Source organism: Denticeps clupeoides, chromosome 12 (genome assembly GCF_900700375.1).
Source record: "Denticeps clupeoides chromosome 12, fDenClu1.1, whole genome shotgun sequence".
NCBI lineage: Eukaryota > Metazoa > Chordata > Actinopteri > Clupeiformes > Denticipitidae > Denticeps > Denticeps clupeoides.
The window spans coordinates 15,179,585-15,199,551 of NC_041718.1; the positions used below are offsets into that span (position 1 = coordinate 15,179,585).

General features: G+C 40.1%; 1 protein-coding gene and 2 pseudogenes across 4 annotated transcripts; 2 read left to right on the plus strand and 1 right to left on the minus strand.

Annotated features, from left to right (window-relative positions):
• Positions 1-2,090: 2,090 nt before the first annotated feature.
• Positions 2,091-2,693, plus strand: LOC114801006 (transcription factor HES-5-like; annotated as a pseudogene).
• Positions 2,694-5,512: 2,819 nt separating this feature from the next.
• Positions 5,513-6,175, plus strand: LOC114801055 (transcription factor HES-5-like; annotated as a pseudogene).
• A 958-nt stretch (positions 6,176-7,133) lies between these two features.
• nisch (nischarin) lies at positions 7,134-18,888 on the minus strand. 4 transcript variants are annotated; one of them, XM_028999130.1, is made up of 21 exons: positions 18,677-18,888; positions 17,533-17,616; positions 17,259-17,441; positions 16,848-16,896; positions 16,590-16,753; positions 16,391-16,486; positions 16,030-16,125; positions 15,596-15,748; positions 15,271-15,339; positions 14,887-15,072; positions 14,593-14,721; positions 14,360-14,473; positions 13,024-13,141; positions 12,075-12,196; positions 11,913-11,983; positions 10,456-11,820; positions 10,005-10,191; positions 9,704-9,854; positions 9,178-9,306; positions 8,769-8,930; positions 7,134-8,631 (listed from the first exon to the last, which is right to left on the minus strand). In XM_028999130.1, the coding sequence occupies exons 1-21, from the start codon at positions 18,755-18,757 to the stop codon at positions 7,997-7,999; spliced, it is 4,344 nt and encodes a 1,447-aa protein (XP_028854963.1). In that variant the 5' UTR covers positions 18,758-18,888; the 3' UTR covers positions 7,134-7,996. The 4 variants fall into 4 exon arrangements, 3 of the variants coding, with proteins under 3 accessions (XP_028854963.1, XP_028854964.1, XP_028854965.1); XM_028999131.1 differs by lacking the exons at positions 7,134-8,631; positions 8,769-8,930; positions 9,178-9,306; positions 9,704-9,854; positions 10,005-10,191 and having other exon boundaries at positions 10,690-11,146; positions 11,241-11,820; XR_003751461.1 differs by lacking the exons at positions 7,134-8,631; positions 8,769-8,930; positions 9,178-9,306; ... (1 more) ...; positions 10,005-10,191; positions 10,456-11,820 and having other exon boundaries at positions 11,969-11,983; positions 13,016-13,141.
• Between the last annotated feature and the right edge of the window lie 1,079 nt (positions 18,889-19,967).

A 19,967-nucleotide genomic window follows, 5' to 3' on the forward strand; every position in this document is an offset into this window, starting at 1 on the left:
ATATTGTGGTGTAACACAAATGAAAGTAGTCAATTGAAAAACTATTTCCTTCTGCAAAGCCCCCACAGAGACATACCCAATCAGCCGAAGCAAATCACCCTGTTGGAGTCTCAATTATTTCAGCCATTTCACAGCAACCTTCCCCAGAAAAAACACAGCAACTTTTGATCACAACAATCACAAAGATTTAGCGCAAAATCCTGGAGGGACTGATTAGACACATGGACTCAAAATGCTTCTCAAAATCCACCTTCTTTCCTGGGCTTTTTGACATACATGGAGGTGTATTTTATTACTTTTATTTTGTATTTTTGTGTATTTATTTCTTTTAATGACTGTTTTTTTATTTATTTAACTTCTTTTTTATTTTATATTTTATGTATATTTTAATCTTTGTGATTGCTGCTATTCGTGGTTTTACATTTTACATTTACAGCATTTATCAGACATCTTCATCCAGAGCAACTTATAATCAGTACATTTACATTCACATTTACATTTACAGCATTTATCAGACGCCCTTATCCAGAGCGACTTACAATCAGTATTTACAGGGACAGTCCCCCCCTGGAGACACTGGGTTAAATGTCTTCCTCTGGGACACAATGGTAGTACCTGGGTTTAAACCTTGATCTTCTGGGTCATAGGCCAGTGTGTTACCCACTAGGCCACTACCACCCTTTTGTAAAGTGTTATAAAACTAAGTTGGATTGGGTTGGATGTCAAGCTTCCTTTTTGTATTTTCAGTTTCATTAAATATTTTTGAAAGTTTTATTATAAGGGTTAATTTAGCTCTGTCTGACTCTGGAGCTTAGTATTAAACCACTGGATGGCTGTGTCCTTGGTCTCTGTGCCACTAGGTCTTATTGAACAGGGTAACACAATCTTCCCTCCTCTCTGTAATAACTGTTATGAGAAGGCAGGTGACTGGGCCCACCACCCCACAGAAGAACTTTTTTCAATAAATAAAGACCCCTGAGTAATGCCTGCTAAGCCTGCTCTGAGACCAATAAGCATCAAAAAAGAAGTGTGTCTTTTGTCAAGAGGGATCTTTGTTGGTGGGGAGAGTATGGGAACACTATGGACAACAGCATTCATAGGTCTGAAATCATGGCCATAAGAACCCAAGGGAATTCACAAATCCATTTTAAATTCTTTTGCCATTTCAGCTTTAACAATTTAAACTTATTAAATTATATTATTAAATTAAATATATATATGTATGTATTGTTATGAGCCACTATACTAGCCATATGAGCTATTTGTGAATTTTATTTGATATTTAATTTTAATTGTTCCTTTGAAAAACTTATTCTACACCTGAAATGCATGGCTGGGACCAAAAACCACAGATGAAGAGGGTTTCCCTCCAGATGGCATGTGATGTCACAGCGGTCATTAGTGCTCCATTCAGTGCTGTGTGCAGCTTTTGTACCACACTGATCCCAGCACTTAGGGCTCAGTGTGGGAAACTCAGTTGAGGTCTCTACTCACACTCTCGACATCTGGAGCTTTACAAAAACGATGTGAGAGAGTAAAATTTACAATCCTATTTAATTCCCTTAGATTCTAAGTCGTTAACAATGAAAAATTATTGGAATATTGTTTAAATGTGACAAGTAACTTGAAGCAGACATGAAGTATTTACATGTGCATAGTTAGTAGTTAGTAGCCATTAGATTCCCTATAACATTCTTCCTTAATCATCTGGTGGAATTCTTCTTCTTCTACTTCTTCTTCTCATGCTTATGCTTATAAAATCAACATGTGGCCTGTCAGTCTCACTGATTCCAGCATCACTTTACAGGGTCACTACATTCACAGAATCACACAGTGATTTTCTCTACATCACTCTGACCCCTCCACCTGTTCCCCTGAGATGTGGACATTGTCCCAAATCAATATGAGCGTCCAGCATGTGGCAGCTCCACACTTCTCATTGTCCCCTCTAGCTCAGCTATTGGCTAAAATTGGTGGGAAACTTCATGCAGCCCAAGACCCACACATTCATATGGAGATCTGGGACTATATATAGGAGAGATGGACCCAGTGCAGATCAGATTCACTCTACACAGAGAGATCTACATGACATGAATCCTACAGTCACTTCAGCAGTGACCTTCTCAAAGGAGCAGCTCACCTTCACCAACAAGGTAAATTCAGGAGACATGAGCAACATCTGATTATATATTTAATTGTTGTATTTCATACATTACATTAAAAAATACATATGCTAATTATTGTTTTGTTTGCTTACAGACATTTGAAAGCCATTGGTGGAGAAAATGAACAGCTCAACCAGCTCAAGTCTCTTGACTCCAGGCTGGAGAAAGCCGACATCCTGGAGATGACAGTTTGCTTCTTGAGAGAACTCCAGCATTACCAGGCAATGAACAAGTCTACAGAAGCTGCTAGTCAGGGTTTCTCAAGGTGTGTCCAAGAGACGGTGCACTTCCTGTCCAGAGAAGAAGTCAAGACTCCAGAGACCTCTGAACCAGTTTCAGAACCTGCAGCCTCCCTGTGACAAGAACTGGAAGGAGAGCATCCTGCCTCAGCTGAACTGCCCAGTCCAGCTCACCATCAGCAAAGAGAAGAGTCCAGTCACCAGCAGCCTTTGGAGACTCTGGTGGTGGAGGAACCCATATTGCCTGGAAAAATTGTGGTTTCAATACATTTCCTGTGGAAATCTGTAAATGTCATTGTACTTACGCTTCATGAGTGGAGCTTTAAAATTTTATTTCATTTTGTGAAATGTGAATAAGTCTTTATTCCAAATGACAATTTAGCTGGTCCTTCTGTGAAGAAATTCTGTTCTTCAATTCATTTAGAATTTTTATATGAATTTTTCTTAATAACTGTATTAGATCGTATTGGTCATGGAATTATCTGATTCTTAATTTACTTTGGAAACATTATATGCTGTTGACCTTCAGCTTCACAAGTGAAATTTAAATATGAAACGTAATTTTGTCTGTCTGAGTTTAACTATAACTGAATCAGAAGCTTGACAGAACTGACATTAAATCAGTCACTGAGCTAAACTCTTCAACGAAGAACATGATTTAAAATCATTGTTTGAAATGATTACTTTTACTGTAGCTGTAAGAATGTTACTACTTTAATTTTTGACTGAACTGATTTGTTCTTTTTGAACAATAAGACGTCTTTTATGAAGACATTGTGTATATGACAGATTTGTATAAGATTTTTATTTAAAATTGTCAAATTGTATTGCATGTTACAGAAATGATAAATGAATATATTTTTGTTTGCTTCTTAATAAGCAAAATTTACATTCACTCATTGTGATGTGAATATTTTAATTGTGAAGCTTGCCTGTATGCTTGTCTTTTATAAAGACCAGTTCATCACTGTCAAGATGATGTTTTGATATGCTGCTGCTTGAATCATGATTCGGTTTTATGAGTCATGATCAACTTTTTGAAATGCACTTAGAAAACATAATAAAAAAGCAAAATGAAAAACAAATTGTCAAAAAAATTAAATTGTCATAAAATTACTTTCTTCTCTTACTTTCCTTTATCAGTGAACATAAGAGGCTTTTTGATGGATTTTAGAAATTCATTTTTCCAGTGAATACAACACAATCTGGATGAGTGAGATTGTTTCAATGGAAATAGCCACAGTGACAAGAACTGATAATACTTTTTCCTCTTTATAGAGGTCAGCAAGTCATAAAATATTTATATTCTTACCCTAAAAGGATGTCTGATACAGCACTTAATCAGCACAAAATATTTAAAGAAATTGTCCACAGATGTTACTTCTCAAAAGAAGATTGCCCATGCTTTTGCCTTTTGATCATGTATGGAATTTCATAAAGTATACTTTTAACTCACCCATCAGTTAATCACCTTATTGGAAGAATGGACAATAAATAAATGTCCTTGAATGGCTCCTGTTTTTCCCACATTGCTCACTCAACCACTCAATAAACAAACTGGATAAATATTACATAAGTATAACAGAATCTATACATACAGACTCATGCTCAGTATTCAGAACTAATTGAAATGTAAAAGAATACTCCCTCCAGAGGTCGAGGTGGTTGAATCTTTTTAAACAGCCCAGCAGACTGTCAGCTGGGCTCATGGTGGTCTTAACGCTCCAACTATAACGTGACGACACACTTCTATTGTCCCTGCATTCAGATCAGTGAATGGTAAGAGTGTGGGAAACAGGGGAGAAGTCATTCCACAGGCTCCCGCTGGGACAATAGACACCAAGCTCATCCTATAGTGGGAAGGAAGAACAGGTTTTGAACCATGTCTCTACTATAAAAGAAAATATTGAGGATGTTTATGTATTTCTAATATAATTAAATTTACTAAAACTGTTTTAGCTATGCTGGATCAACAGCTCAAATAACCTTTAATATCTGCCATAAATTGCTGGAATGATGGGGTCTGAGGTGATCAATATCTGCCAAAAGCTTCCAATCAGACAATTGTCAGTTAATCATTACACATTAGCTCTGTTTCGTATTTGTACTAATCCATAAACATTAATCAATAATACAGATCATGTCGCAGTGACCTTGATCATTAAGTCACACTTTGTTTAGTTGGTAATTTGCAAAATCTGGCACATATTACTCATAAATTCCATGGCCCCACAAGCCCCATTCTTCATAAATTAATCTTTTATTTTGAATGTTAATTTCTTATTCAATAAATGAAATGTCTGCATTTACTTGAAAAAGCTCTCAAGACACAAGCCTATTGTTCAGAAAGGCTGCTGTCCCTTAAGGGCAGACGCTATGCAGTTGTTATCTCTCTTTGGGCTTCAACATCTAATTTAAAGATCACACAATGTCACCTGTTCTTTATGGGTTGGAGTTTAATTATTTGAAAAGCCGGAAACCTATCCAATAGGGATCTTTCCCTCCAAAATATCTAAAAGCAAAAGCAAAGTTGAAGCTTTCATGGTCTATTTAGTGGCACAGGGAGCTTTTGTGATGCAGTTGAAGATAATCCACAAGGCTCAGTGTGAGACCAGTGTGTCCATTCAAATGCAGACTCTCTACCACAGCACATCTGGTGTGTTGCATTGTGAAAGGGATCATTTCCTGCCATGTCCCTCCAAATTTATTTTCCCTCCATTTTTCAAATACGGATCTTTATCTTTTATCTTATTATCTTTTTTATCACAATTGCGCATAATAATGCATTTCATTTAGAGAAAAAGCCAAAAATTTAATGCAAAACTATACAGCAGTTTCTGAAAGCTTTGAAATTATATATTATATATTTTTAACTTTCATAGATCCAAGCATCAGGCTGAAGTTGTGATCATTTTGCAGGTCACACAGTTCTCTGTGACTCCACACCCTCCACCTGCTCCCCTGAGACAACAAAAGAGTCCAACATGTGGCGGCTCCACGCTTCTCATTGTCCTCTCGAGCTCAGCCATTGGCTAAAATTGGTGGGAAACTTCAAGCAGCCCAAGACCCACACATTCATATGGAGATCTGGGACTATAAATAGGAGAGATGAAGCCAGTGCAGATCAGATTCACTCTACACAGAGAGATCTACAGACATGGCTCCTACAGTCACTTCAGCAGTGACCTTCTCAAAGGAGCAGCTCACCTTCACCAACAAGGTAAATTCTGAGAACTTTTTAAATCATCTGAATAGGATTTTTTTTCATTGTTTCTTCATTATTGCATAAAATATAACACAATTGCTAATGATGTTCTGTTCATTTTAACAGATAAGAAAGCCATTGGTGGAGAAGATGCGCAGAGAACGTATCAACAACAGCATCGAGCAGCTCAAGTCTCTCCTGGGTCCAGAGATCCGCAACCATCAGCCCGACTCCAAGCTGGAGAAAGCCGACATCCTGGAGATGACAGTTTGCTTCTTGAGACGACTCCAGCATCTCCAGTCAATGAACAAGTCTTCAGACGCTGCCAGTCAGGGCTTCTCAAGGTGTGTTCAAGAGACGGTGCACTTCCTGTCCAGAGAAGAAGTCAAGACTCAGACCCACCAGAGACTTCTGAACCAGTTTCAGAGCCTGCAGCCTCCCTGTGACAAGAACAGGAAGGAGAGCGTCCTGCCTCAGCTGAAGTGCCCAGTCCAGCTCACCATCAGCAAAGAGAAGAGTCCAGTCACCAGCAGACTTTGGAGACCCTGGTAGAGGAACCCAGCCTGACCGCCGGCTGAAAATATTTGTCTTCTGCTTCTGCAATGAAGCCTTATTTATTTCATTTTTTCTGAAATATTTTTAAGTCTTCTGTGAAGACAAAGATTCTATATATTTGAACAAAATTGTGTTAAATTATGACTGAATTCACATCAGTCTGAAAGTGAGTTTACTGTACCAGTAATGTAGTTTGCTTTTAATGATAAAAGCATGCATTTTTTTTAATGCAATAAGATTTGATTATACAGTACAATTACAGTACTATTACATTTAGTATATCAAATTCAGTTTTTGCCTGAAGATACATGTGTAAAATGATGTGTAATATCATGATTATTTTATTTCCTTTTGTGAAGGTTTTGTTCAGAGTTCTTTTCATTGACATTAATGTTTAAACACAAATGAAACAAGATTATTATTTATTAATAATCACATGTTTGGATGAGTTTGCCCCATGTGTCTTTTATAAAGATCTGTTTATTGCAACTCATTCTCTGATGGTTGTCAGTGATCATCAGCTCTCTAAAACAACGAAATAAAACATCTGAAAATAACATTAAATGTTGTCCTGTCACTGTTTGATGGTAGATTTCGAAAACCTTGCAACTGAACACCATCCTCTTTGACTGGAACATGTGGACAGAACCTGGACTGGGTCGACATCTAGTGGTCATAATAGGTCCATGCGTTCACTATAAAATGGCAGATTATAGATTGTTTGTTTGATGATTTGTAAAATGTTGTGAAAGATACGTCTGTAGGTTAGGGCTGTAAAATATTCAGTGTCCACTGTTTTAACCATTTATCTTATTTAAAAAAAAAACTGACTAGATATACAAATATAATAAAAATGAAAGCCTCTTAAAACAAGATAGTATCATCCTCAAATAACCTGAAATTTATACTAAATTGCATTAACCTACCTGCCTATTTTCAGTGGGCATAAACAGGGATGCTGACACAATACTGTTTTTCTCTTTCCAAATTTATTCCATTGATTTTATATATAAAACAGGACCCACAAAGGGTATGTGCAAGGACAGTGTGGCAATCCCTTAAACCTTCCGACAGAAACGAACCAACGGTGTAAAAATCACAACAGTGGTATTTGTTTACAAGATGAATAACGGGGCACTGACCCAGTAGAGTATTCACCTGTATTCATCACATTTACCTCCTCCGCAGTTTAAAGTGCATCTTCCATTCCTAAACCTCACTCACAATGACCCGACACATGAACATTTTGTAAACAACTGCAATGGCGCACAATGCAAAATAAAACCAGACATCTGAATTTAGACATTATAATTGCAGCAGTATTTAATACAGGAGACTGCCAACTATCCTTTTGTCAAAAACAGGTTAAACTTTGGAATATTATTCAGTTTCTTAAAAATGTAATATCACATACAAGCTGACAACACATGCCTTTACTGTTGGGCAGCAGCGGTTTAAAATAAGAGAAGCAGCAAAAAAATATATATATAATAATAATAATAATAATACAAATACAAAAAGTGAACAGCGTTACTTGAAACAAAGAAATATTCAACTCGAGTGGACTCTATGTACAAGTTCCCAGGATGCATTGTGCAATACAAACAATATAAAATGTAAGTGTAGAGTGTAAAGAAGAGTTGATGGGTTGGCGCGTCAGCAGTGGGGACCTTGTGTTAGGTGTGTGTGCATCTATGCTGCTTTATGCTTTAACACGTTTAAAAAAATATTTCAAAAAGGGACAATGTTGTTTTATTTCTTATTAAAACGACTGAAGTGAAGAAATAATAAAAGAGATTTTAAATGTCCCAGAGGAAGTACACACAGGTCAATCAGCCAGTAAGTTCCACTGGCAGCTCCCTGCTGCACAGCGTCTCCCACTGGCGAGCCAGAAGCGAGATCAGCCTCTCACGGCTGTCAGCAGCAGGGACGAACACACACCACTGAACCTCCCCATCTCCGCCTCCGCACACGGCGCCCCCCGACATGCCCGCCACCCTGTCTTGTCCATCCGGCTGCTCCGAGAAGTGGTCCATGGTGAGGTGGCAGAGCAGGTCGGGGCCGGGCACATCGTCAAACACTAGTGTGAGGGCCTGGGGGTATGTCTGGTATCCCATGAGCACGCGGTCCAGGTCCCGGATGCGCCGCGCATCGGTGAGACTGTACTTGTCGCGCTGAGGCGGTTCTTTGGCGAAGTCGGGCAGTGGGTAGCTAATGTAGTCTTCGTCCAGCAGGAAGATGTCAGTGCTGGTGAGGATGAGCGTTTTGGGCTGGAGGACCGGAGGACTCTGGACAGTCTGCTGCACCTGGAACACCAGCAGGTACAGGAGGATGTTGAAGGACTTTGGGACACCCTGCGGACCCTTCCTCTCAGCCACGATGAAGGTCAGGTCACCGATCTCCTCCTCACTGGGATACACAAACTTCACCTTGCTGGAGTGGACCAGTTCATAATTTTCCATTTTTCCTGTGCGATAAAGTAGCAGGTTTATGGAGCAGATTCAAATCACAACAGGAGTATAGCAAAAGAATTCCATAAGATTCACAAATTGGTGTGAATATTACATTAAAGTCTAAGCTAGGACAGGAAGCCCCAGCTGGTACCTGTGCTTTTGTTTCCAAACTGTGTGTAGATGTCCTGCTCTGAAGGTTCAGGAGACGGCACCTTCTCCAGCAAGGACAGCACGGTCATTAGCTGCTGCAGGAAGTTATGGGTACCGTAACTATCCCTGCTCAGACAGGAGATGATGTGGTCTGCTGAGGGACCTATCGACCAAAAAAATATATATATTTTAATGCATCATAAGGACTGACAGATGGCAAAAAAAAACATTGGCCGCATAACCACTTTGATTGTTATTGATTGTTGTTGTCATTCATTCCACTTCATCTTATCTTCTGGAACACTTGCATTTTGCTTTTAAACTGGGTACAAACTTGGCTTCTGTCATTACATAAATATACACTGATGAGATTTTGGAAATGAAAAGCGTTGAGGAAATAGGAATCTCACCTTGCACTCTGAAATATTGGTCAAAGAGGCCAACATTCACACTCTGCAGGTCACTGAGTTTCACGGCAAAGCAGTACGAAACAATGAAGTCAATCTCTGTGCATTCAGATGGGTGCCAGCTCCACATCGCTGTCGACAGAACATATTTTTTCACCATTAGAAAACCGTTACACTGCTAAATATGCTTACAGACACGCTATATACTGCACATGGTTTGATTGGGTCAGCACCTATAGCTCAGATCTAAATCAATCTGAATAATGGGGGAGCTAAGGGGGGCTCAGCTTTCCTTTGAATATTCAACTTAGACATACAGAAAGAGCTAAAAATGTTGTGCTATAGGCATATATAAGTACATTCAAGTTCCTGAAATTAAAATTAAGTAATAAAGTAATCAATGCTGTGTGTTCATTTGTTCTGTTGCATTACATTTCCAAAGCTGTGTATGCTGCCGCTGCCTCAATGCGTATCAGAGAAGCCCCTGAACCCAGGTAAATCTTTCTTTCAGGATTTCAGGAATGCTTACATGTTTGGTCACTCAGAGAAGAAGCCGTATCATCGAGAATGAAGTAGAGAGCTCTGCTGGATAACACAATGCAGGCTGCCATTTCCATGTCAGGGGATTTATAGAAGACCACAGAGGACCACAGCATGTGCTTCAGCTCCTCCTTTTCTACCTGAACACATGCCATAATATCAAAACAATGACAAATGCATTGGCTGGAACTACTGGACTTGCTCGCATTTATTCCATTGCATCTCACGTTAAACTAAATATTCAGGAAAACTAATGAACATGAAGTGCTTCCTTGTATCGGGTCAACTACCTCTGCAATGTTGCTGTGGAAGAAGTCCAGCAGCTCTTCTCCCCCAAGTGTGGACAGGTACCGCAGGGATGGAGACAGGGTGAGGTGGGCCGGGCACTGGTTCTCCTCAGAGAGCTTCTGTATGAGGGCTTCAGCAGGGTAAAGCAGAGAGAGACTAAGCTGCGGCCTCTGCAAGCCCTGAGGAACACTGGGGACGAGTGAAAATACGTCAGCAGTGAAACATTCACGAAAACAGAAAACAAAGCAACTGACATCGGGTGGTGGACTTTGTGTGTAATGGACAGAAGAAGACAACGATCACTGATGCCAAGACATTAGGCAACAGAAAAATTCCAATCAGTTACATTCATGGGATCTTCAGCGTCAAATCCCAGTATAAATCAGTGTAATTTCTGCAGTATGGAAAATCCTTCAAATTTGTCAACAAAATATATAGGCATTGCATGCTTACATGTTAACCACAGTGTTCTGGCTGGATTTGGGGGGTGGCACACAGTGGTTGGTCCTCAGGTGACCGTGGCCTGTCTTCTCCAGGAAAGCAATGGTCTTGATGTCTCTCAGGTCGGCGCGATTTTGACCGAACTGCTGCAGAAAGAGGAACTTGTCGTGGGGGAGAGCGAAGACGGCCGTGACAAACTCACAGCCTGCCATCAACTCCAACACGTGGCTTTCACGGAAACGATGTGCAGGATGGGAGCTTCGGGCAGGACAACCCTGTCTGGGGTTTAGCAGAACTGAAGCCAGAGGGATTCGAGTCAATCGGCAGCAGGATCGCAGCCTCTGAGCATCCAAAACATCCCTGGATGCCAGAGCCACGAAGTCCACCTTCATCACACAGAGGTGGCGTGGGGTGAGGATGAGGATACAGGGCAGGCACACGAGTGTGGCTTCTGATTCGCTTGTCTCCTCCAGATCTGTTGGGCACCAGTACGACAGAATGTCCATGGGGTGGAGGGGGCTCTTTGGGTTTCTTGAGCAGGGTAACACCTGCTGGGCTGGTGATGACTGGGGGGCTGCAGGGTCGAGCAGGTGAGCAGCATAACCTCCTCTGATCGTAGAGTCTTTTTCTTCAGACTCCCATGAGTTGAGGAACTGCCGGATGAGATGCTGGATGGTGGGGTATCCAGGCTTAGGTTCAAGTCCTGAGGGGATGTTAGTTGAGCTTAGTTGTGTGTACAACTCCCTCAGACTCGGGCTGTCTGCAAGAAAGTGAAACCATACAGGACTTGATCTCACCTTCAGCGAAAGGCAAGTGTCTGGGATTTCAAAGGTGAAGATCTCAACATCGTCGTATGGAGCGATTAGGTCTGTTTCCAGATTGTCCACCAGATCACCAACAGTGGCAGGCTGCTCACTCGTACGGGTGTGGAATATCGCCAAGAGGCAGTCAGTTGCAACCAAACAGCAGGCTCTCTGCACAACGCTTTCATTCACGCGGATGCAATGTGACCACATCACCATGGAGACACGGACACTGGCTTCCCCATCGGTGAAATCCAGTACACCTCCGTGCTCTGTTGTGGGACTGGAGGAAGAGGAGGCTGTGCAGGCTGAGCCTTCCTTTCCACAATCTGGTCCCATCTCAAAGTAGCCATCACCTGGTCCCAAGACAGTCTGTTCACTCAGTTCTGAGGTCTGGGTCTCACCCAAACTGCTCTCCAGACCCTTGGACCCCAGAGCCTCCCTGCTGATGAGAGCGGACAGCCGAGCGCCAAAGTCCTGGTTAGCAGTGGTAAATGACAGCAGCCAATGGGGCAGCACCGGGGCCGTTATATTATCTGTCCACAGCCTGCCGTCCTCCATACAGCAACAGCAGCTGGAGCACAAGGATGGAATATTAGCAATCTTCCTGCAAAGGTTCAAAAATCCATTATGAAAGAGTTAGATTGTTGGAAATAAAATACATACCTGCCATATTTCAACTGCTGATCATTGGGAAAGTCTGAAGACAAACTGGAATCATGGTGTTGGGTTGTAACCTCAAAAAAAAAAAAAAAAAAAAAGTATTTTTCTTCTTCAGAGAAGATCAACCATTAATAGTTCAATATCCAAAATGGAATTAATAGTTACCTTTACTTCAGGGTTTTCCTCTGCATGAGTGTTGAATGTACTGTAGCATCGCTGGGTAAGTGCAGAATCCACTGGAGTCAATATTTTTTTGCTAACAAAAGCTTCCTCTTTACAAGTTATTTCTACAAAAAAGTTCATTGAAAAGTAACATATATATATAGTTCACAAAAGAGCATTATGCAAAAACGATTTCTTAACATGCAGATTTATTAAGACAGAACATTGTAGACACATTCACAGTGTAATGATTATATAGGTATTAATATGGTGACTATGGTACATATATTTCCCTTCTGAAAGGGTCAGTGTGAGGAAGAGATGTGGGAAAAAGGACAAGAATCTCTAAACAGGATGTCTGATAATGTCCTGCATTTTTAAGATTCCTATGCAGAAACTGCCATGCTTGGAAACAACAAGAGTGCAACAAAAATAAAAAATGCACAAGAACTTGACAACACTGTACACTAAATATCTGAAATACAAAACCCCAAAGGAGTACAAAGGAGATGCCTATACTGCACAGCATTTAGGATAAATTGATCCCCAGTGAAGAGCCATTATTAAAAATGAATGTCTGAATTCACAATGACAATTTAGTAAGTGACTGAATCATTGCCATGTACAGCTCTACTCATCTTAGCCACACACTGTTGACAATGCACAGAGTGTCATAAGAAGCAGGCTGGGAATCTAGGTTTAAAAATAAGAAATTTTTATTTTAACTGAAAATATGCCAATTAACAACCCTTCATATTAAAGAATGAACACACACAGTTTTTTTTTTTTTATCATCCTTACTTGATTTTGCCAAGATAATTGTTAGATTCAATTTTATTTTAGAATGTGTATTGACAAAAAAGGAAGACTATTTAAGAATCTAAATGCAGTGCAGCAGAGCTCATCGACTGAAAGAGTGCCCCACCCAGCAGCCTGATACATACATGATTACCTTGGCTGGAGCTGGCTGAGTGGGAGAGAGAGGGGGAGCGAGGTGGAGCGGCAAGAGAAGAGGAGGAGGAGGAAGAGGAGGCTCCACCACCAACAGACTGCCTGGAGTCCTCACTGATCTGACAATGACAGTGTAAAGCTTCGCTTTAGGGCCCAGCTTAACTCAGAATATAGGGGTGTTTTAAAGAATTACACATACACACACCCACTAATACATAATACTCAGGGTTAAGTGTCTTGTTCATGGACACAATGGTAGTTTGAACCTCATTGTTTTACCCACTAGGCTACCACAACCATATAACAAAAACAATTTCTAATTATGAGATGGTTCATTACATAATTAAATAACCATTATAATAACTGCAAAAGATCAGTAAATTTTAAAGGTTCAGCTTTTCATTTGACAAGACGGCTTATTTTAAACGCCTTTCATTTTAAAGGTTCAGTTTTTCATTTGACACAATTTTTCTGAGCAGGCATGATAATCTGGTAGACCAGTCTTGTGGTCAACCACTGGACAATTCAAACAGTAAAACAATTATAGATATAGTGTCAAGAGGATGATTAAATTGATGTATGTAATAGAAAGTGGCACCTAAACCTCCCATAACCTCATTCCTGTCAACTGTCAGCAGAAGACCTGCCGTCTGACCACTAGGCGGGGCTAATGAGCTGTGCTGACTTTTCTGAGCGTTCTTGTTTTCTTCCATTTGACACTTTGCTTCCTTTATGGGTACAAAGAGGCTCCTGCTGTCAAAAGCAGGTCTTTCATGTCTGCAAGTCGGTCTCGTCTCCTCATGGGCAAAAACAAACTGAGAATAGCAACACCTTCACAAGCTAGCGTCTGAGGCAGACACAAAGATCACCAGGGGAACGATGCACAGCTACACATGCAAAGCTAACTGCCAGGCAGGTTTTGTTGGCTGTTAGGTGAGAGATCAATAAATGAATACAGAATACAATAGAGGTGTGATGGCTGCTCTATGTCCAATGGTAAACTGTGTAAAATTAATAATAATAATAAATGTTTATTTAAAAAATATATTTATAGGGCTGAACATTTAATTATTTCATAATAAAATGCGATAAGACTTTTGTCTGCTAAATAAATATCATGATTGTATTTAAGTCTATTAATAGTATAATAGTTAAATAGTAATAGTTAAATAGTATTTAATTTAATCATAATGAATATTTGAATGAAAATTTCTATCAATATTGCGGAGCCCTAAGCAGATGTTAATCAATCATTTCTATTGTTATGTATAAACACACTTATTAGTAAGGTCCAAAAAACACAAAATTGCACTACGGTTTTCACCAACACATCATACCTTCTTTTCATTGTTTGCCATTCTGTCTTTAACTTCTTTGGCTTTCTGAATGGCTTTCAGCACCTCCACAGTATCAAGCTCCTTCTCTGTTGTTGCAATGGAGTCTAAGCATACCTAGGGGATTGATTACAAGAAACACACTTGAGATTTGGAGAGTGAAGAAACAAGTTTACAAAATAATAATAACAATAATCATGTTGGTGATAAATGAGGTGAGGTGATTCACGGCCCACCTCTGAGGCCCGGTCCCAGAACTGAGCCAGGACCTTGGTTCTGTAGTCTGGCATGATGCTCATGGGGTTGTTAGCCAAGGAGAGTTTTTCCAAGCAGGGAAGCGTGCCTATGTGCTTTATTTCATCAAACTGAGAAGGAAGCGTCACATTCAGATTGTCAATCAGAATTTTGTTCATAAATGCTATCTATTTTAGCTTCTTGAATTAGGTCCATAACGGAATACTTTTCTTATGGTCTCAGGGCAGCATGTCAGACAGATGTAGGAAACCTACTCATACTAGAAGCGATTGTACCTGTGCCAGCTTGTTGCTACTTATGTCCAGGTTAACAAGGGAGTAGAGCTTGCTGAGGCCTGAAAGGGTTTCCAGCTGATTACCAGCCAAATTTAGTGTTTTGATGTTGCCCAGCTTAGTGTGGACACCCTCTAGAACAGTCAATTTGTTGTAGGACATGTCCAAGTGAATCAAGTTGTACAAATGCTGTAGGGAACAAAAATATAAAGTAAGTACAAAAATGAAGCATGCTAAAGCACATCACAAGTATTAGAGCACATTTAGTGCAAACTGGATAATTTATGTGACTTTCTTTTATGGTGCTTCCAACAAAAGTTATCATTAGCCAAAAGACGGTCATAATCTTTGTATCAAAGGGCTAAATAAATGCCAAATTCATCTTACCTGAAGGTTTTCAACAAGGGACAGGTCATTGTAGCTAAGATCTAAAAACTCCACTTGTGGGATTAATTTCTAGGAGCAAACAAAAAGCAGAATAATCAGGATAAGGGCTGTTGTTACTGACTACAGCAAACTGCTTCCGTGTGTGTATTTTATACACATCCATTGTTTCAGAGAGTAGACATTGTGCTACAGAGGCAGTTTACACATCAACCATCACGCCAACTGAGAGAGCCAACAACCTGGCACAGTTTAGTGTTTTCTCTGCGCGGACACACCAACTGTAAATGAATTCATATGAAGGGCAAAATGGTCCATAATCACTCACAACAGACTCGTCAATGCAACTGATCTGGTTATGGCTCATGTCCAATGTGGTCAACATTTTCCAAATGGGAATGATGGCAGTGACAGGGCAGTCTGTATCCACTCCTTCTGGCTCCCAATGGGCAAAGACTGATGCCTCAGGCACTATAATTTCCTATGTGAAAAAAGTACATGACACACTGGCTTAGTAAAGCAGTCATTGTGTTGTTGTGGTTGATCTTCAGGCAGCTTAAAGGTGCTACACAACTGAACATTTAATTTACATGTACATGGCAGTACAAGGACATTTTGGCACATGGAACTGTCATACTGTGACATTACATTCGCAACAGTTGAATCTATTATACATTAAACTTGATCTATGACAAGTCACATAAATATTCAATGTTCCAAATGAAAACATTCTTTAAAAGCTTTGGAATGTTTAAACTATACCTTCATCGATGCTGTAGACTGATGGACACTCAAGGTGGTCAGAGTTGGTTTTAATGAAGGTAATCCATTAATCTGATGTGAATCACAGTCGCTGATCTGAAAACAAATTAATAAACGTTTACTACATTTTTAAGGCCTGTTCAGCGCTGCCATTTTCATCCCTTTTTGATCCAATCATAAGTGGACAACTAAGACCACATTTGGAGGTAGTCTTGTCTGCATAAAGCCACATTCTACAAAGCAAATTTCTCCTGGGTCATACTGAAGTACTCAGATCTGTCCACTTGCGATCAGATAAACCAAGATAGCCTCATACAGTCTGAATGACCTTAATTTAATCACAAAACAAGGAATATATTACCTCAATCTGAACAAGTGATTTAAAAACAGAGAGGTCAAATGACAGCAGGTTTTCCTGAATGTTGCTAGTCCCTACAGTTCCTTTTGTCCCAGGAATCTGTAAAAGAACAGGAAGAAAAACACTTTAAATTTCCTGTTTGTCAGTTCTTTTAACATTTTTAATCAAATAATGACTTGTCTCAAACTAAAGGTCTCATTACCTTCAGATATCTGAGCCGACATGTAAAATCCAATATGTGTCCAAGGTCTGCCTTGGCATCTCCATTGGCACAAGTCGGTTTTGCAAGTCTCAGCTGTTGCGTAATGGCATAGAGCTGAAGAGGTCTCAAGAAAAAAACCTCACCAGCCACAAGGAGCTGTTCACCTGGAAAAAAAAAAAAAAAACTCTGATCCTACTGATCATTTGCTCCATTTCATCACTCAGTAAATTTAGGGTTTGAAGCATGCCCACCGCATACCTTTATGAAAAAGGTCCTCTGCCAGTGCAGCTGCAATTCCATTTATTTCCTTTAAAAATACAAAATATGTATTTTTTTTAAATTACAAAAGAAATATAATGCTGCCTGTCCCATGTGCATGCCTGCCTTATTTCACCTCATACTTTTATTTACACACATATGAACCAACACGATGTGCAACATCGTTCCCTACTGAGTAAACCCGAGATGGCAGGCCTGAGAGTGTATCACTCAAGATCATGTAAAGTTGAATCATTAATGCCGTGGGACTGTAAAAGCGAAAAGGTTGCCTCTGATGGGTGTCCCTTGTCCCTTTCTGTTATGACAGCAAGCAACAGCTTAAAACTAGAATATCACTGTAAGAAATGTTTACATTGTATTGAATAAGGAAAAAAGAAAAACAACACTTACATACAAATTGAAGCGCAGAAAACTGGCAAGGACTTTTGGGGCAGTCACAGGGAATCTGAGCAGCAGCGTTTGGAGGTAAACCTCAAGCTCTTTCTGTCTTTTTTCGACCAGGCTTTTCGAGTTTTTGCCAATTATCTTCTTCGGCGGCAACAGATGCTTGTCTAGTTTTTTCTCTGTGGTGAGCTAGAGGGGAAAACCTTTCATGTACCTTTCGAAATTAAAATGTCTCAACGTTTGCATTTCACAGTGTATTCTGGCAAGCCTAAATACCAACCTTCTCATGCAAATCATGGAAATCACTGTACCGGTGCTTTACACTCCACTTATGGTCTCCAATGGTCACTTCAATTATGTAAACCTAAAAACACATATAACCCTAATTATAGCTTTTTTCACAAAGCTGTTCATCAAACAAACCATACATAGTAAATACTACAAACTGTATTTGTCTGAAATACAATGCTCTATTCTAGAACAGTTTTATACCTCCGGGGGATTTCTAGCTCGCTGGATTGTTCACATCTTGTGACTTTTGCCAACATGACAACAGCGGGCTTAAAAATCTACAGATACGGAGCGACCTTGCTTAAAAGGGACACCAACTAATTTCTCAGTGCAACAGGCATAAGTAGTTGGTCTTCAAGTAGTCAGGAGGAGCTAAGCAGCTAATGAAATGAAGATGCTGATAAGCCCAAGCTTATCACGTCACGTGACACAGTAACCTAGTCGTCATTGTGATACACAGCACAGCACAGGGTGTACACAACGAAATGTGTCCTCTGCTTTTAACCATCATCCTTGCTGAGCAGTGGGCAGCCATGACAGGCATTCAGGGAGCACTTGCTCAGTGGCAGATGTTTTTTGCATGTAGGCATCCATGTTTCTCTAAACCATTGAAATGTTGTCAACTGTCAAAATGATAATCATAAGACGTGAATCGCACATACGCGCATGTGACTATACATTTGCATCAAATTCCTGGTGCAAAGTGGACAACTTTTATATTTTAAAAGATTGTTCTTCAGACGAATTAACCCGGTGTCTGCAGACCGCTAACTGCAGTAAATGTAAAAAAAAACACCTTTGTTCTTCTGATGCAGAGTATACGAAATTCTCGTGATGTACTAGAGGCCAAACGTGAAAGTAAATCTGCAATAAACTCAAAAACTAAAATATTGCTGCAACAGACTCGACGAATCGCCCAGTTTTCAGCCAAAGATAGCCATTAGCCAAAAAGCTAACTATGCTAACTGTGTTAAACGAACGCCTGCGGTGGCAACTGAACCTATCCACAAAATAATCACTGCGAATACATTACTTAATATGACAATCGGGATTTGCGGTTAATAAGAACACTCAGACAAACTGGTCATCAAAGTGCATTTGGCCATCTTAAGCGTAAGCAGAATTCAGCCTACAGTGTAGTTCTCGACGGGCTCCGATCCCACGATGCAAACGCTCTTTTCGGTGCTTTCCTCCGGGAAATCCGCCGAGTCCATGACGGCAATTCGCCAGAAATGACTATTTACTAAAACTGTAATTCTACAGGGGTTAGGCCGCTGCGTGGCATCCCTAGAGGGATAGAGGTTGCGGTGCTCCTTCCGTCTCCATATTTGTTATGATTTCTAGCGACGGGTCCATTGTGGAAAAAAAAAAAACTTTATTTAAACCCAATGACACGCAGAAAACGTAACATGTCTTTTATACCTATCACTTTTTGATCATAATATCATTTTTTCGCTAATGGGAAACCTGACAGGAACACTGGCAGCACACACTCTGGTCCACGTTTTTACAACATTTATCTCAAGTTTGTGTTTTTGTTATTAATCGCATACAAAACGCAGACGCGTAGCCCCCATTTAGCCTAAATGAATACATTTGTATACATTAAATTATTATGGGACTGGGACAATTTTTGTTTTTTTTCTAGTCAGTTTTGTCCTTATCACTATAAGTGTTGTCAGTCGACAACACTTTCTTTTGAGTTACTATAGGAATTCTGCTTCAACGAACTGCGTGACCACATACATTTATTTCGTATGTGCTTCTCTGATTTCTGAGAGGTCTGTCAGTCACGAGGTTTAACACAACAATAAGGAAAAGGTGCAATGTTTTCAGCTTGTGTCACACACAATGTCCATTAACGTTGTCGTTTTATTGGACGGGCACTAAAACATGTTGAGATAAAGTCTATTAAACTACACACGTGATATTAAAAGCTTTCTTTCATCTAGCGAAGACTTCAAACCAACTATTTCGACTTTCCCCGAGGTATTTCAACTTGATTTATTTAGTTATAAGGAACCGAACGTAAAGCGCACGGTTGTCACGTAATGCTGCTTCTAAGGCCGAAGATGTTCCATTCTGAGAAGGGGATGACGTCCACGCAAAACGAAAGATCAATATAATGTTTTATCAGTTTTGTGTTTCTGTCAGTGTAATAACAATATAAAATGTCATTTGACATTAAAGTCTCATGCACTCCGGTTTCACAAAGGCGCCAGGCGAGATAAAAAAGCTTCAGCACTACAACTGAAGAATTACTGAGCGCCCCCTCCATGGCGCTTCAAGTGGAACATTCCAGCTGCTTATATTCGGCAATGCAGCGTCCTCCTGCTGGTACCTAACTGTCGATGCTTCGCCTGCAGTCTGTTCTGAGACGTAGACCTGTCGCCAATACATTGTCAATATACAATAAACGAGCGA

Coding starts and splice junctions, on each gene's coding strand:
- nisch (XM_028999130.1), bottom strand. CDS start 18,757: ATGGACTCGGCGGATTTCCCGGAGGAAAGCACCGAAAAGAGCGTTTGC. Junction 13,142..14,359: donor TGGCAAACAATGAAAAGAAG/GTATGATGTGTT, acceptor TGTCATTGTCAG/ATCAGTGAGGACTCCAGGCA. Junction 11,821..11,912: donor CAGCAGTTGAAATATGGCAG/GTATGTATTTTA, acceptor CTTGTGCTCCAG/CTGCTGTTGCTGTATGGAGG.